Here is a 19172-nt window from a genome sequence, read left to right as displayed (position 1 = left end):
TCATAATTTAATTTATAAATAAAGGAATATAGATTCCTACAAAAAATAAAATACAGATTCTCTATTAAAAAATAAAATGAGAAAAATTCGCCAGGTGTTGTGGTGTATGCCTCTAGTCCCAGCTACTCAGGAGGCTGAAGTGTGAGGACTGCCTAAGTCTAGGAGTTCAAGGCTGCAGTTAGCTCTCATCACACCACTGCATTCCAGCTTGGGTGACAAACCAAGGCCTTGTCTCTTTAAAAACAAAAAAAAATCGGAAGATTGATTTTGGCACTTTATGTGTCAAAACTATGGTAGTTTTTTCCATAAGAAGAATTAGATAAATATTTTAGGAATAAAATGTGGGTGGCAAAACTGGCTGAAGAAGCTATCTAGGGAGAAATAGAAACTAACAAAATAACAGGGAGGTTGTAATACATTTTGTGTGAATGTCCTACTCTTCCCAAACAGAACATGAGCATCTCTGATGCCAAAGTGCATTCTTAGACTTTTCATTCTCAGCTCCCCCAAGAACTGAGTAACTGAGAAAGCTTAATACATGCATTGAACTGAAATGAAACAGGTATCATTTGCATAAATCTACTTCATAATTGGTTATAGAGAACCAATATGGAGAGATCAGAAACTGAAAGTATATGCTTGCACATTTTATTTTTACCTTCAAAACCAGAATTTAGAAGGTGCTCCCCCAGGTCACAACCAAACACCCTCTCTTTCAAGATTCCCCGCTGCTTCAGCTTCTGTTTTGTTGGACGAGACTTCATGAATGTTCGTAAGAAAGTAATGAGCTTGCCGTGCTTTTTAGACACTAAAAACCAATAAAGAGAAAATATCTTGGCTGTGGCAAGAGGTTACATTTTAGTTAGCATAAAAAGAAACATATCTAGAGAGGCTGACAGCTAAATGATCTATTATGAACACACTTTATAATCTTCAGGAAAATTTCAGCTAAGAGTTGTGTTATAAATAACATAATTTTGTACTTTCTTCTCACCACCTTACCTTATGAGAGTGTGAGCAAATTCAAGTGTTGTAACCCATGACATCTGAATCATGCTTGGTAAACCAGTCATCTTCCCAATGCACACTTAAGAATGTTACAGGATTACAAGAGGAACCTGAGTTTTTTGCTGTAATACATTGCTTTGGAGATCTTTAAAATAAGTAAGACTTAAAATGATGTAAAAGTAATTTGCATTTCTAGTCTATTTTTAAATTATTTTACTTGATGGTTAGAAATTTTCATAGCACTTGTAATCTGTTGAATACAACTGAAAAAAGAAAACTCTCATTTTGCAAAGAGAACAAGCCCATGATGACAAAGAACACACTTGTCAACCTAATGGCTATGGCTATATAAATAAAAAACACACACCCACAAAAGCATCAGATCTTCCATTAACATTTGTCTATAACATACTAAATACTTCTCAACCTTTGTAGATCAAGGCAAGAGGTGAGTAAATTAATATTTGAAAAAATATTTTCACTGACTGATACATTAGAAAGACAATTGAAAAAAACTGAAAGTAAATCTCTTTAAAATGACTTTTGCTGAGAAGTACAGCCTATAGGGATAATTAATTATGCTAAATGTTGACACACAACAATATGATGAGGTCAAAGATTAGTCGTTAGATAGAAGACTAAGCCAGATGGCCTCAATCCACCTACTCAGTTTGCAGATGATTACTGGGAGTCTTACTGAATCCTGCTATACATTTTTAAATTTTTCATGGGTATACAGTAGGCATATATATTTATGGATACAAGAGGTATTCTGATACAGGCATGCAAAGTGTAATAATAACACCAGGGTAAATGGGATATCCATCCCCTCAAGCATTTATCCTTTCTGTTGCAAACAATCCCATTATAGTCTTGTAGTTATTTTTAAAGGTACATTTAAATTAATTTTGACTGTTTGTCAGTCTGTTGTGCTATCAAATACCAGGTCTTATTCATTCTTTCTCTTTCTTTGTACCCATTAATCATCCCTATTCCCCCAACATCGGCTTATTTTCTGGCTTCTGGTAACCATCCTTCTACTCTCTGTCTCCATGATTTCAATTGTTTCGATTTTCAGATCCTACAAATAAGGGAGAACATGCGAAGTTTGTCTTTCTGTGCTTGGCTTATTTCACTTAATATAATACATCTAGTTGTTGGATGTTGTTGCAAATGACTGAATCTCATTACATTTTTATGGCTGAATACTACTGCATTGTGTATATGTACCACATTTTCTTTATCCATTCATCTGCTGATGAACACTTAGGCTGCTTACAAATCTTGGCTATTGTGAGCAGGGATACAACAAACATGATGGTATGCAGGTATCTCTTCCATATACGAATTTCCTTTCTTTTGGGGAATTGCTGTATTGTATAGTAGCTTTATTTTTAGTTTTTTGAGGACCCTCAAAACTATTCTCCATAGTGGTTGTACTAATTTACATTTCCACCAACAAAGTGCAAGGGTTCCCTTTTTTCTACATTTGTTACTGCCTGTCTTCGATAAAAGCTATTCTAAGGTGAGATGACATCTCATTGTAGTTTTAATTTGCATTTCTCTAATGATCAATGATATTCAGCATCTTTTATATACCTATTTGCCATTTGCATGTCTTCTTTTAAGAAATGGCTATTCAGATCTTTTGTCCATTTGTTAATCAAATTATTAAATTTTTTTCCTTTGAGTTTTTTGAGCGCCTTATATATTTTGCTTATTAATCTTTTGTCAGATAGGTAGTTTGCAAATACTTTCTCCCATTCTGTGGGTTGTCTCTTCACTTTACTGATTGTTTCCTTTTCCGTGCAGAAGGTTTTGAACTTGATGTGATCCCATTTGTCCATTTTTGCCTAAGTTGCCCATGCTTGTTGTGTTATTCATGAAATCTTTCCCCTTTCTAACTGTCCTGGAGATTTTTCCCAATATTTTCTTTTAGTAGTTTTATAGTTTGAGGACTTAGATTTAAGTCTTCAATCCATTTGGACTTAATTTTTGCATAAGGTGAGAGAGAGGGGTCTAGTTTCATTCTTCTGTACATGGATGCCCAGTTTTCCCAGCACCATTTATTGAAGAGACTGTTATTTCCCCAGTGTATGCTCTTGGCGCCTCTGACAAAAATTAGTTCACTGCAGTTGTCTGGATGTGTTTCTGGGTTCTCTATTCTGTTCCACTGGTCCATGTGTCTGTTTTTATGCCATGCTGTTTTGGTTATTACAAATCTAATATAATTTGAAGTCAGGTAATGTGATTCCTCCAGTTTTGGTCTTTTAGCTTAGGGTAGCTATGGCTATTCCTTGGTTCCATATAAATTTTAGGATTTTTTATTCTATTCCTGTGAAGTATGTCATTGGTATTTTGATAGGAATTGTATTAAATCTGTAGTTTGGTTTGAATAATAAGGACATTTTTAACAATATCAGCTCTCCCAATTCATGAACATGGAATACCCTTTCGATTTATTTGTATTCTCTTCCATTTCTTGCATCAGTGTTTTAGAGTTTTCATCATAACGATCTTGCACTTCTTAATTCCTAGGTATTTTATTTGTAGCTATTATAAATGAGATTGCTTTCTTGATTTCTTTTTCAGATTGTTCACTGTTGATATAGAAATGTTACTGAATTTTCCATGTTAACTTTGTATTCTGCCACTTTACTGAACTTGTTTATCAGTTCAAATAGTTTTTTGGTGGGGTATTTAGGATCTCCAAATATATGATTATATCATTTCAAACAAGGATAATTTGGCTTCTTCCTCTTCAATTTGAGTACCCTTTCTTTCTCTTTTCTGATTGCTCTAGCCAGAACTTCCAATATTATATTAAAGAAGAGTGGTAAAAGTGGGCATCCTTGTCATGTTCCTGATCTTAGAGAAAAGATATTCAGTTTTTCCCCATTCAGTAGGATGCTAGCTATGGGTCTGTAGCATATTGCTTTTATTATGCTGAGATATGTTCCTTCTATACCTATTTTTTCAGGGGTTTTATCATGGAGGGATGCTGAATTTTCATCAAATGCTTTTTCAGCATCAATTAAAATGTTCATATGGTATTGTCCTTCATTCCGTTGATGTGATGTATCACATTTATTGATTTGTGTATGTTGAACTATCCTTGCATCCCTGGGATAACTCCCACTTGGTCATGATAAATGACCTTGTTAATGTGTAATTGGATTCAGTTTGGTAGTATTTTGTTGAGGATTTTTTGCATCAATATTCATCAGTGATACTGGCCTGTAGTTTTCTTTTTTTGATGTGTCATTGGTTTTGTTGTCAGTAATAGTACTGGCTTCATAGAATCAGTTTGGAAATATTCTTTCCTCTATTTTCTGAATAGATTAGAATTGGTATTTGTTCTTATCTGATTAAATGTTTGGTAAAAATTTAGCAGTTAAGCCACTGGGTCCTGGGCTTTTCTTTGCTGGGAGACTTTTTATTATGATTTCGATCTCATTACTTGTTATTGGTCTGTTCAAGTTTTGGATTTCTTCATGGTTTGAGCTTGGTAAGTTGAATATGTCTAGAAGTTCATCCGTTTATTTTAGATTTTCCAGCTTACTGGCATATAGTTGCTTATAATAGCCACTAATGAGCCCTTGAATTTCTGCGTTGTCAGTTGTAATGTCTCCTTTTTCATATCTGATTATTTGGGTCTTCTCTCTTTTTTTTCCCTTAGTCTAGCTAAAGGTTTGTCAATTATGTTTAACTTTTTGAAAAATCAACTTTTTCTTTTGTTAATCTTTTTTGTTTCCTTTTTTTCAATTTCACTTGTATCTGCTCTGATCTTTTATTATTGCTTTTTCTTCTATGAATTTTGGGTTTGGCTTATTCTTGCTTTTTTAATTCTTTAAAATACATTGCAAGGTTGTTTTTTTCCTTCTCTTGTAGGTACTTATAGCTATAAATCTCCCTCTTAGTACAGCTTTTATTGTATCCCATAGGTTTTGGTATGTTGTTTCTATGATCAATTGTTTCAAGACATTTTTCAATTTCCTTCTCAATCTCTTCATTGATTCACCATCTTTCAAGAGTATATTGTTTAATTTCCATGTGTTTGTATAGTTTCCAAAATTCCTTGTTACTGATTTCTAATTTTAATCCATTGTGGCCAGAGATGCTTGATATCATTTCAATGTTTTTTTTTAAATACTTTTAGATTTATATGACCTAACATATGATCTATCCTTGAGAATGATCCAAATGCTGAGGAAAAGAATGTGTATTCTGTAGCTGTTGAAATAAATGCCCTATAAATATTTATTAGGCCCTTTTAGTCTATAGTGTAGATTAAATCCTCTGTTTCTTTGATTTTCTGTCTGGAAGATCTGTGCAATGCTGAAAGTGGGATGCTGAAGTCTCCTGCTATTATTGTATTGGGATCTATATCTCTCTTTAGCTCTAACAATATTTGCTTTATATATCTGGGTGCTCTAGTGTTCAGTGTATATATGTTTACAGTTGTTATATCTTTTTGCTGAATTGACCCCTTTATCATCATACAGTGACATTCTTTGTCTCTTCTTAATAGTTTCAGTCTTTAAATCTATTTTGTTTCATATAAATATAGCTACTCCTGGTTTCTGTTGGCATGGAATATCTTTTTCCATCCCTTTCTTTTCAGTCTCTGTGTGTCTTCATAGATGAAGTACATTTCCTATAGGCAACAGGCCACTGGGTCTTGTTTTTCATCCATTCAGCCACTCTATGTTTTTTATTTAAGAGTTTAGTCCATTTATATTTGATGTTATTACTGATAAGTTCAGACTCCTCCAACCATTTTGTTATTTGTTTACTGGTAGTTTTGTGGTCTTCTTTTCCTTCTTCCCTTCCTTCCTGTCTTCCTTTTAGTAAAGGTAATTTTCTTTGGTGGTATAATTCTTGCTTCCTACTTTTTGTGTATCCATTGTATGTTTTTGAGTTTGTGGTCATCATGAGGCTTGCAAATACTATCTTATGAACCATTTTAAGTTGATAACAAGTTTGCATAAACAAGCAAAAAGAAAACTAATAGACTGTATGCTTTAACTTCATCCTTTTTCTTTTTAAGTTTTTGTTGTCTCTATGTCTTATTATACTGTCTACATCTTAAAAGGTTGTTCTAGTTATCATTCTTTATTGGTTCATCATTTAGTCTTCTACTTAACAGCAGTTTACACACCACAGTGAGTGTTAGGTCTTTCTGTGTACTTACTATTACCAGTTAGCTTGTACCTTCATATAATTTCTTATTGTTCATTAATGTCAATTTTCTTTCTGATTGAAGTATTCCCTTAAGCATTTTTTATAGGACAGGTCTGGTATTGATGAAATTCCTTGGCTTTTATTTGTCTGGGGAAGTCTTTACTTCTTCATGTTGAAGGATGTTTTCACCAGATACACTATTCTAGGGAAAAGCTTTTTTCCTTTAGCACTTTAAATATGTCATGCACTCACTCTCTCTCTCTTGGTCTGTAAGGTTTCCACTGAAAATGGAAATGCTGCCAGATGTATTGGAGCTCCACTGTATGTTCTTTTTTCTTATTTCTATTAGTATCCTTTCTTTATCATTGACCTTTCAAAGTTTTTAAATGCCTTGAGGTAGTCTTTTCCGGGTTAAATCTGTTTAGTGTTTTGAAAACTTCTTGTGTTTGGATATTGGTATCTTTCATTTTGGGAATTCTGTGTTACTGTTTCTCTAAATAAATTTTCTTCCACTATCTCTTTCTCCACCTCCTCTTCAAGGCCAATAACTTAAACATGCCCAAGTGAGGCTATTTTCTAGATCTTACAGGCATGCTTCATTCTTTTTTGTGTGTGTGTCCTTTGACTATATTTTCAGCCTGTCTTCAAGCTCACTAATCTTTCTTCTGCTTGATCGATTCTGCTGTTAATAGGCTCTGATGTTTTCTTCAGTATTACAGTTGCATTTGTAAACTCCAGAACTTTTGCTAGATTCTTCTTAATTATTTCAATCTCTTTGTTAAACTTATCTGATAGAATTCTGAATTCCTTCTCTGTGTTATCTTGAATTTCTTTGAGTTTCCTCAAAATAGCTATTTTGAATTCTCCGTCACACTCCTCTAAGGTTGGTCCCTAGTGCCTTATTTATTTAATTTGGTGGGGTCATGTTTTCCTGGATGATCTTGATGCTTATGGATGTTTGTCAGTGACTGAGCATTCAAGAGTCAGGTACTTATTGTAGTTTTCACAGTCTGGGCTTGTTTGTGCCTGTCCTTCTTGGGAAAGCTTTCCAGGTGTTCAAAAGAATTTGGGTGTTGTGATCTGCATCACAATGCAAGCTGTATCTGCATTGGTTGTCTCCTGCATTCAGTAATGATATAGTTCTTACAGATTTGTAGAGATACTGCCTTTGTGGTCTTTGCAAAAAATCAGAAGCATTCTCTGGATTACCAGATCGAGACTCTTGTTCTCTTCTCTGTCTCCCAAACAAAGTATCTCTCTGTGGCTGTGATAAGCCACCTGGAGCTGGAGATGGGGTGAAACAAGCACCCCTGTGGCCACTACCACTAGGACTGCACTGGGTCAAACCCAAAGCCAGCATAGCACTTGGTCTTGCCCAAAGCCCACTGTAACTGCTAGCTGGCTACTGCCTGTTTGCTCAAGGACCTAGGAATGTATAATCAGCAGGGGGTAAAGCCAGCCAAGTTGTGCCCTTCCTTTCAAGGTGATGAGTTCCCCCAGGCTCTAGGCAGGTCCAGAGATGTCCAGGAGCCAGGGACTGCTGTCAAAAACTTCAGAAATCTACCTGTAGTTCTACTGCATTGTGGCTAAGCTGGCACTCAAACCATAAGATGCAGTCCTTCCCATTCTTCTTTCCCCTTTCCACAGCCAGAGGAGCCCTGCCCCATGGCCACCATCACCACAGGCCCACAGGAAGTACTGCCAGGTTACCACTGATGTTCACTGAAGGCTACAAGGCTCTCCACTCAGCTTGTGGCTAATGCTACCAGGCCTGTAATTCATCCTTCATGGCAATGGACTCCCCTTTGGCCCAGGACAGGTACAGAAGTGCTGACCAAGAACCAAGGCCTAGAATCAGAGTCCCCAAGAGTCTGCTTAGCACTCTATCCCACTGTGGCCAAGCTGGTACCTAAGGTACAAGACAAAGTCCCCTTTATTTTCCCAGCAGAAGGAGTCTTTCACCATAGCCACTACAGCTGAGAATGGGCTGGGTTTCACTTGAAGCCAGCATATCTCAGAGTCTCACCCATGGCCCATGGCATACGACCCAGGTATCACTGCTAGTTATTCAGGGTCCAAGAGCTTTTTAGTCAGCAGGTGATAGGGCCTGCTAAGACTGAGTCCTTCCCAGGCAGTGAGTTCCCTTCTAGCCCCAGCTGTATCTAGAAATGTGGTCCAGGAGCTAGGGCCTGGAATGGGGCCTCATAACTCTCACCAGTGCTCTTTCCTATTGTGGCTGAGCTGGTATCCAAGATGCAAGACAAAATCCTCTTTAATCTTCCTTCTACTCTCCCCAATCAGAAAGAAGTGCTCTGTTTTGGAGTCACAAACTGTCCTGCCAAGGGTTGGGAGAGAGGTGGCTGAGACACTCCCTTAGCCACCCTGGCTGGTGTCTCGGTAGGTCATGGGCCCCTTGAGTCCACTGGCTCTGGGTCCAGTTCAGCATTAAGACTTGCCTAGGGGTTGTAGGTCCTTGTGGCCTAGACTGCTTTTCAAATTTATTTAAGGTCCTAGAGCACTTTAGCTTGCAATGGTGAGGCTTGCTGGAACTCAAGTGTTGACCACAGGGAGGGAGATTCTCCTCTGTCTAGGGCTGGTCTAAATGCTTCCTCCATGGGTGGGCATCACCTGAGTTCAACCCGGTTTTCCTTTCCACTGTGACAGGCCAGCACTGAGTTCAACGCAAAGTCTCACAATCCCTATGCACTCCCTCAAGAGAGAGCGCAGATTCTCTTTCTGTACCACAGGGCTACTAATGGGCAACAGGGAAGGGGTGACAGGAGATATAAGACTGTCTTTCCTACCCTCTCTAGTGCTTCTTTCAGCAACAAGAAGGTAAAATCAGGTACTGTGAGTGCTCACCTGATTTTTGGTTCCTATGAGGGTATTTTTTTAATGTGTGTATAGTTGTGAAATCTGGTGTTCTTGAAGGTGAAACAATCAGTAGAGCCTTTTATTTGGCCATCTTGCTTTGCCCCTCCCCTACTATACAGTCTTCAATGAATCTAAATCTTAACAGCCCTGAACAGATGAGGACTCCTGAGAGAACTTTGTGTGCCTAGAGTAATTTATGGCCTAGATAGACCCCTAGATGGGCTACTCTACACAAGATTAGACATCTGCCATCCATTTCTTTTTCATTTTATGGAAAACACTATTTACAGATATACTGTCTTTTTTATAGACTACAAAAGGTGACCAACCATCCTGGTTAGTCCATGACTGAGAAGCTTCCTGAGACATGGAACTTTCCAGGCTTAAACCAGTAAAAGTTTTGGGCAAAGTACAACAAAGCAGTCATCCCAGACTATAACACAGATAAAATGAAAACAATTTGTTCTTTTCTATATCACCTATTTAAACTTACTTGCAATCTCAATATAATGTTGATGCTATCTCTGACATGCTAGCTCTGAAACTCTGGGTAAATTACAATCTGTTGTATCTGAGATTCCTCACAGTAAAATTTAATTACATGCTCACTTTTCTACTATTGAGACATTTTTAGTATAGTTGGCTAACTTCAGAAGTTTGTCACATATAATATTACTATATTAAAATTTACAGGCTGGTATGAGTTTTATTCTCCTCTAGTTGCTAGCAGATTGTGTGTTATGAATCTTTGTTACAGAGTGGCCATCAAACCATTTATGTTCATTTTTAAACATCTTCCATATGAACTTTAAAATAATTTTGACAAGATCCCCAGAAAACTAATGTTCCATTTGTAATAATTTAACATTATATAATAATTTCAAAGATTTTAGTTTCTATAATATTCAATATTTCTACCTGTAAAGAGTATGTCATAATTTTTCTAAATCTTTTATATCTCTCAATAGAGTTTTCTAATTTTCCCCATGAAAGGATACATTCCACATACTTCTTATTAGGAATATTGCTAGGTATTTTAACTCTCTTTTCTTCTTTTGTACAATAATATCATGCTTCAATTATGCCTTTAACTGGTAATTTTACTAGTATGCCAGAAAACTATTTTTTCTTCAACTTTTATTTTATATTCTGGAGTATATGTACAGGATAGTGCAGATTTGTCACACAGGTAAATGTGTGCCACGATGGTTGCTGCACAGATCAACCTATCACCTAGACATTAAGCCTAGCGTCTATTAACTATTCTTTGTGATGTTCTCCCTCCCGCTAAACATCTCAACAGGCCCACTGTGCACTGTTCCCCCATTTGTATTCATGTGTTCTCACTGTTCAGTTCCCACTTATAAGTGAGAACATGCTGTTTACCTTTCTGTTCCTGTCTTAGTTTGCTGAGGATAATGATTTCTAGCTCCAAACATGTCCCTGCAAAGAACATAATATTGTTCCTTTTATGGTTGCATAGTATTCTATGGTGTATATGTACCGCATTTTTTAAATCCAGTCTATCATTGACGAGTGTTGGGGTTGATACCATGTCTTTGCTATTGTGGACAGTGTTGCAATGAATGTATGTGTGCATGTATCTTTAAAACAGAAGGATTTATATTCATTTGGGCATACACCCAATAATGGGATTGCTGGGTCAAATGGTACTTCTGCTTCTAGATCTTTGAGGAATTGCCACACTGTCTTCCACAATGGTTGAGCTAATTTACATTTCCACCAACAGAGTAAAACTGTTCCTTTTTCTCTGTATCCTCGCCAGCATCTGTTGTATCGTGACTGTTTAATAATCGCCATTCTGACTGGCATGAGATGGTATCTCATTTTGGTTTTGATTTATATTTCTCTTATGATCAGTGATATTTTTTGGCTGCATGAATGTCTTCTTTTGAGAAGTGTCTGTTCATGCCCTTTGCCCACTTTTTAATGGGATTGTTTTTTTTCTTCTAAATTTAAGTTCCCTGTAGACTCTGGATATTAGACCTTTGTCATATGGATAGATTGCAAACATTTTCTTTCATTATGTAGGTTTTCTGTTCACTCTGATAATAGTTTCTTTTGCTGTGCAGAATCTCTTTAATTAGATCCCATTTGTCAATGTTTGCTTTTGTTGCAATTGCTTTTGGTGTTTTTGCCATGAAATCTTTGCCCGTGCCTATGTCCTGAATGGTACTGCCTAGATTTTCTTCTAGAATTTTTATAGTTTGGGGTTTTACATTTAAATCTTTAATCCATCTTGAATTGATTTTTGTAAAAGGTATAAGGAAGGGGTCCAGTTTCAAATTTCTGCATATGGCTAGCCAGTTATCCTAGCACCATTTATTAAATAGGATATCCTTTCCCTGTTGCTTGTTTTTGTCAGGTTTGTTGAAGATCAGATGGTTGTAGGTGTGCAATCTTATTTCTGAGTTCTCTATTCTGGAAAACAATTTCTTAATGCATAGCTCAAATCTGATCATGTACTAAACTCTCAATAATTTTAGAAGAATATTAGTTGATTCATTTGAATTTCATGGATATGTAACTGTGTCAAAGCAAATATGGCCATTCTAGCTTTTATCTGATAGTAAAAGTTTCTGATTTCTGTTTCAGATTTTGGTCAGAACTTGCAAAATACATGTTAACAGTAGGCATTTATATTGTGATGCTGAATTTGATAAAAATAATTGTCAAATTTTGTAACTGCATATGATGTATATAAAAAAGCATTCTTTGAGTAATATTTCTAAGAATGTTTCAAAGGAATGGAAAGTGAATATTAATTATTAATCATTTAGCAACAAATGTGTAAGTACCTACTATAACTTAGGAACTGCTCTAAGTCATGTGATTACAATGGGGAACAGGAGAGACAAGGTCCTTACTCTCACACAGGTTACTGATGGCAGACAATGAATGATTAAATAGTAATACTGATACAGCCAGCACTTATTTTAAACTTAGTATGTGCAAGTAACTACGTAAGTGTTCATATTTATTAATCACTCATTTCTCACAGCACACTATTAGAAAAATATTAATACTATCCCCATTTTTAGATGAAGAAACTGAGGCAGAGAATGCTAAGTTAATGTGCCCATAATGTGTCACATAACCAGGATTCCAAATCAGGGCATTTAGCATAGAGTTCAACCTCTTATCGACAAAATGATACTGCCTAAAGGAAGACAACAAAGTAATATCAAATTGCTTATGGTGGCTAATAAAAAAATAAACAGGTGAAATATTAGTTACTTAAAGGAAACTACATTAAACAGCAAGGTAAGGAACAGTTTCTCTGAGGCAGTCATATCTGAGCTGGAAGACATGAGAGAGGTAGGGAGCCAGGAGGACAGTGGTATGAAATGAGGCTCAAGGGGTATGCAAAGGCTGGGATCACAGGCCAGAATACAGAGTTTACAAATAAACAGTTTTTCAAAACATTTCAAAACTCTGGGTTACTTTTAAAATAACCAAATATGTATATTAGAAACCCAAAAGTGCATTAATGGGGAATTGGTTGAATAAAGTATGATACATCCTCACAGAGGAGTATAGGTTGACTTTTGCTTTTTTTATTTTGAAGGAGGATCTCTACCTACTGATATGAACTAATCTTCAGGATACATTAAGTCAAAAAAGCAAAGTAGAGAACAGTATATTTAGCACAAGAAAGGAGAGAAATACACATATCATACACAAATTCACCTACACTAATATGCATGTACACAACAGCTTATATTTGCAAAAAGAAACATTAGAAGGATAAATTAGAAACTAGTAAAAATGGGTTAAAAACAACAGATGGGGAAAGGGTAAGGCTAGGATGTGAAACTTTTCTGAGTATACCTTTTTTATACAGCTTGACTTCTGAATCATGTTAATGTTCTTTCTATATGTTCAAAACTAAATTTAAAACATTTTAAAAAAGGACTACATACTTAGTGGGATACAGTCTAAGGACAAAAAAAGCCCTGCAAAGTAATATTTAACTTCCTCTAACTCCTTTACTATTGGTAATAATATTGGTAATATAATTTGGAAACAATGTTATACATATTATGGGACAAAACAAAGATTTTCCACCTGAGAGAAAATGAGATACAATTATAAGATCAAAAAGGTTCAGAAGAAAAACCTGTAATGTTAACTTTGACTTGGAAACACCAACATGAACTCATGATTAAAAAACTCACATCCTTTCCTGAAGCTCTATCCACTTAAAAGACTAAGAAATAATGATGTATCAGTTGCAATGAAGACCTCTGGTCTCACATCTAGGTTGCTAAATAACATTCCTTATTAAAACAAACTTAGACTGTAAGACAGAAGAAGGCAAAGCGCAAGATGAGAATGGAAACCTTGTAACAGAAAGCAAGGGGATGCCTACAGCTGAGGGATCCCTGCCAAAGGTTGAGTCAGACTCTCACTGGGCAGATCTGGGATGATCCACACATCATAAAGAATGATATAATTGATTGTAAAAGATCAAATAAATAAAAATCCTGAGTAAGTAGTAATAGTATCTAAAATAATGAAAGGGGAAAAGTGACCATTTTCAGCACAAATGGAGCGAGAACATTTTTAAACTGCAGCAGTAGTCTGCCATATTGAACTGGGCTCCTCAACAGTAGAGAAAAGAACACATTCATTTATTTCACATCGTTTGGCACTTTTATAACTAGAATTATATACTGACCAATAAACATACACCCCTTCACAATTCAATGGTAAGTCAATGAAAACATAGTTATGATCCTCCAACCAAACTCTCCTACACAGTAACACCTCACTAGTCAAAAGCAGCCTGTGTACAGCTGGAGTTCCTAGGACGTTAGGTAACTGACTCTGCTTCTTAGTTTGGCAAATTTAGATCAAGAACAAGGATATGTGGCCATCTTTTCCTGTTAGGGTAAAGAGTGTTTATTTTTCCTAAATAGCAACACAAGACTCAATTAAGTAAGAGTTGCAACAGAGTACAAAATTAAATAATGGAGGGTGTCACTGGCAACTCTGTGCCCCCATTTGGCACTCAAGGGCTCTGGGAAATTGTGCTGATACAAGTGCAGCTCTGGCTTCTACTCTGAACAGCCATTTTGCGTTGTTACCTTTCCACAAAACATTACTAAGTAGATTAGAACTTTACATCTAAACTGGGAGTGTGAGTGGGAGGGGTGGATATGGTCTCTTCTTGCCAATCTATATCCCAGTCTGAGACATTAAGATAATGGATATTCATAATGGTGGCTAGACATAAAGTCTTAAGTGATTCCAAAGCCTTCAAAGGAAGATTAAACTATGTCCTGCATAGTTTCAGCATTGCTGTTGATTTTTTAAATTGGAATCCTCCTCACTGTGGCAAATAGTGAAACGTTCTGGCATACATAATTAATCAATTATTTATCAAGACAGATTAATTTCACTGGCTTGGAGATTTAATAAAAATATTCCATTTAATTATACCCAAATTTGAGGATCCAATAACATTTCCAAATATAAATCTATTCATATTAGTTTTCTTCATTTTAAACTTTCTTCCCATTTATTAGACATTAAAGTAGCCAAAAAGAGCTTATTTTGGACATGGACACTGATCCGAATTTCTTGCCTTCCTGTTTCAACATTACTAGTTACTACCAGTATACAATACTGTCTATTTTATCAGATTTCTACTGAGGAAGGGAGGGTGCAAGGGGTTGGTCTTAGATGGTTAAGCGCTTACAAACTCGCTGGCAAGTAAGGCTGTGAGGGTTAAGGTCCACCAAACATCCTGAATTAGAGACACTAAAATGATAACAATGGTGCAATAGTATTTTCACAGATAAAACATATAAAAAATAAAATGCAAAACAATACTTAGACAAAAGCAAACCATACTGGTTTGTATTCAAATTTCCTACTTGAGAGCTAAAATACAACATGTGCCACAATGCTAACTTCTTCCATGTTATTTAGACATGATAGGTTTTATATTTGCAATCTTTTTTTAAACCAAAGACAAACCCTACCAGGCCAGTCTTTCCAGTAGTTAAAAGCCTTATTAGCAGTATGACACACAACCTAGTATCTCCAAGGTAAACCTTTATGATACCAATAACCAGTTTGTAGAGACATACTAAAAAACATGCAGTTCATTAAGCTGTAGTGAATCTTGGCATGGGGAGGCAGGGCAGTGGTGTTTAATTACACCAGTATAATACTTTCCTAGCAATTCCAACAAATTCTTTCTGTCTCGTAATACTTTCTCTAAACTAAAGTTCTTGAAATTGGTTCCTAGAAATCGTCTAGACTGATGTAAAGACAAATTTGGGCTTGGATTAATTTCGGAGGGGGTATAGGAATATGGTTTGTCCCACGATAATGGCCTCAGCATTAAGTTTATTTTATTATATACATAAAGTTTTAGGAAAGGTAGTAAATTCATAACATCAAGCAGACAAAATTAGAATGTAGTGGTGGGAATATATAATACCTGTGCAGATTGTTCTGATTAAACCAAAGGTATAATAAAGTATAAGTGTAATGTTTAACATGTCCAGTGGATTTTTACACATCATATACAATATCGTGTCTTTTATTGGAAATTCCCAAACATAGCTTAGATAATCATTTGGTAGCAATTTAAGCGAGGAGAATACAAATACAGGCAACTAGCCTACATAATATTTAAGGTTCTCTTATAATCTCCCAAATTCGATCATTCTCAGTCTCTGCTGCATACTTTAAAATACTTTATGTGAAACAAATATTAAAAGATTTGAATTTTAATTCAAAATTCCATAAACTGCTTTTAAAGTATGACAAATATATCTATTCACACTAATGAATACAAAGACAGACTTTTTTCTCTAGACAACTATCAAATCCATTTAATGAACTAAAAATGTTCTGAAAATTCTATTCTTCAATAGAAAATATAACAAATAAACTTTAAGAATTGAAAAAAAAAGTCCTGAAACAAAACTCCTATTGTATTATACCTACTTTTAACCTGACTCTTATTTAAAAGGCTACTGGCTTAATGCTTAATTAGCTTTGTATTCACATAAGTCTCTAGAGACCCATTTCAGGACAGACTAACTGAAAAACATGACCAGAAGACATAGGCATGGAGTATGATTGCCCTAGAAAATCAAGAGCTAAGGAACTGATAGAAAGTATTGGAGCCCAATTGTCAATATACTTACTTTTTAAAATTGCTCAATACTTTGACTATACAGAAATATTTAAGAGAATAATATGATAAATATCCATGTACCCCTCATGTAGATTTTTAAAATTTTAACATTGCGCTACATTATTTCCTTATATTTATTTTCCTTTAAGTATGACAAATAGAGCTGAAGCCACTCTCTCTGCAATCCTACTCTCCTAGAAAGAACCTGTATCCGGAATTTATCATTTATCATTTCCATCCATGTCTTTCTACTATAACTACAAGTGTATGTAGTCATAAACAATATTGTCATTTTGCATGTTTTTCAAATTCAGAAATGGAATCATCTGATAACAAACTTTCTGCAAAACCGTGTATTTTGAGATTTATCTATGGCACTTGTGACTCAGTATATTCATTTAAGCTATATTACAATATTCACTTATAAGTACACACCACAACTTATTTTTCCATTCTCCTGCTGTCATTCAGAGTTTACAAGTGTTTGTTCTTACAATCATGACTGCACTGTATAATCTGGCACAAGTGACAGGACTTCTCTGGCACTCATGTTTAGAAGGAAACTTGTTGGGTTGCAGAATATGCTACTTTTCAACCATATTTCAACTTTGCTAAAATATTCTCTAAAATGATTTACCAATATACACCCTAATTAGATGTATTTTTCAGTTCTTATTCTTCATATCTTTGTTCTACTTAGTTCTGTCAAATTTCTGAAATTATATGTCACTTTAATATGAATTTTTAAGACTGTTAATCAGAATAGGCATTGTTTTCATATGTTTCATATGGCCATTCAGTTTTCTTCTTCAACGAAATAACTGTTCATAACCTTGCCCATTTTTTTGTCTTTTTCTTACTGATGAATAAGAATTCTTCACATAATCTAGAAATGAATCGTTTACATATTATAAAGACTGACTCTAAGTCTACGGCTTATCTTTTATTATATAATAATTTTAAAATGTCTTTAGGTACAGAAATCATTCTGTACTTTAAGATATTTTCCTTACAAGTCATAAATGTATTATCCTATTTCTTCTAAAACTTTTGCTTTTTCATGTTTTTTAGGGAGAGATGCTATTTTCCATATGGATAACCAACTATTCTGTCACATTTGATTGAATAATACTTTCACCACTGAATTTTAAGATTGATTGATTTTTTTTTTTTTTTTTTTTTTGACAGAGTCTCACTCTGCCACCAGGCTTGAGTGCAGTGGCACAATCTCGGCTCACTGCAACCTTCGCCTCCCAGGTTCAAGCAATTCTCCAGCCTCTCGAGTAGCTGGGACTACAGGTGCACGCCACCACGCCCAGCTAATTTTTGTATTTTTTAGTAAAGATGGGGTTTTACCATGTTGGCCAGGATGGTTTTGATCTCTTGACCTCTGATTCACCCGCCTCGGCCTCCCAAATTTCTGGGATTACAGGCATGAGCCACCATACCTGGCCGATTGATTCTGTCTTATGTGAAAAATGCGCATAGCATGTAAGAGGTCTGTTTCTGAGTTCTCTCATTTCTCTCAGTTCTCTCTCTCTCTCCATCAATATCTTACTTTCCTAATTTCTAAGTCTTAATAACTGGAAAGATGAGTCCCTTCATATATCATTATTTTCTATAACTGCCTTATTTTTAGCCCTTTCCCATTTCACACTAATTTTAGAATCAGCTTGTCAAATTAGAAAGAGAAAAAACATTTCTGGAATCTCACTGAAGCTGCATTGAATTATAGATTATTTTGGAGGAGGACAGACTTCTTTATGACATTGAGACTTCTTTTCCACGAACATAATGGATCTCTCCACTTATTTACAATTCTATTATGTCCCCCAATAAATTTTTCTAATTTCTTTTCATAAAAGTCTTACAAACTTTTGTTATGGATAGTTGTAGGAACTTAATGACTTTTTTGATATTATAAAATTCTGTTTTCTAAATTACATTTTCTAATAATTTATTATTGGTGTACAGAAATCCAATTAGCATGGCTGTAAAGGGTAGACCTCTGGGATTCCAATCTTGCCTCTGCAGCTCCTAACAGTATGACTATGGACAATTATTAAAATTATCAATACTTCATTTTCTTCATCTATGAAAATGTTTAAAGTAATAACTACTCAAGAGGACACAAACAGATGGAAAAACATTCCATGCTCATGGTTAGGAAGAATCGATATTGTGAAAATGGCCAACTGCCCAAAGTAATTTATAGATCAATGCTATCCCCATCAAACTACCAATGGCCTTCTTCACAGAACTGGAAAAGAACACCTTAAACTTCATATGGAACAAAAAAAGAGCCCACATAGGCAAAATTATCCTAAGCAAAAAGAACAAAACTGGAGGCATCATGCTATGTGACTTTAAACTATACTACAAGCCTACAGTAATCAAAACAGCATAGTACTGGTACCAAAACAGAGATAAAGACCAATGGAACAGAACAGAGGCCTCGGAAGTAATGCCATACATCTGCAACCATCTGATCTTTGACAAACCAGTCAAAAACAAGCAACAAGGAAAGGATTCCCTGTTTAATAAATGGTGTTGGGAAAATTGGCCAGCCATGTGCAGAAAGCTGAAACTAGACCCCTTACTTACACTTTATACAAAAATAAACTCCAGATGGATTGAAGATTTAAAAATAAGACCTAATACCATAAAAACCCTAAAAGAAAACCTAGGCAATACCATTCAGGCACAGGCATAGGCAAGGACTTCATGATTAAAACATCAAAAGCAATGGCAACAAAGTCAAAATAGACAAATGGGATCTAATTAACTTAAGAGATTCAACGCAGCAAAAGAAACAATCCTTAGAGTGAACCAGCAATCAACAGAATGGGAAAAAATTTTTGCAAGCCACCCATCTGACAAAGGGCTAATATCCAGAATCTACAAAGAACTAAAACAAATACACAAG

General features: G+C 35.4%; 1 protein-coding gene across 5 annotated transcripts in view; it reads right to left on the bottom strand.

The window, feature by feature from the left end:
• Positions 1-19172, bottom strand: part of ARHGAP32 (Rho GTPase activating protein 32) — a 316763-nt gene that overhangs the window by 35691 nt on the left and 261900 nt on the right. For all 5 annotated transcript variants that reach the window (XM_017523437.2, XM_017523455.2, XM_037736140.1 and 2 more), the window contains one exon: positions 659-808. In XM_017523437.2, the coding sequence (XP_017378926.1) occupies positions 659-808 (150 nt within the window). The remainder of the gene's footprint in view (positions 1-658; positions 809-19172) is intronic.

This window comes from Cebus imitator, unplaced genomic scaffold, assembly GCF_001604975.1.
Source record: "Cebus imitator isolate Cc_AM_T3 unplaced genomic scaffold, Cebus_imitator-1.0 Scaffold0, whole genome shotgun sequence".
In the NCBI taxonomy this organism is placed as follows: Eukaryota; Metazoa; Chordata; class Mammalia; order Primates; family Cebidae; genus Cebus; species Cebus imitator.
This window is presented reverse-complemented; position numbering and strand designations above follow the sequence as displayed.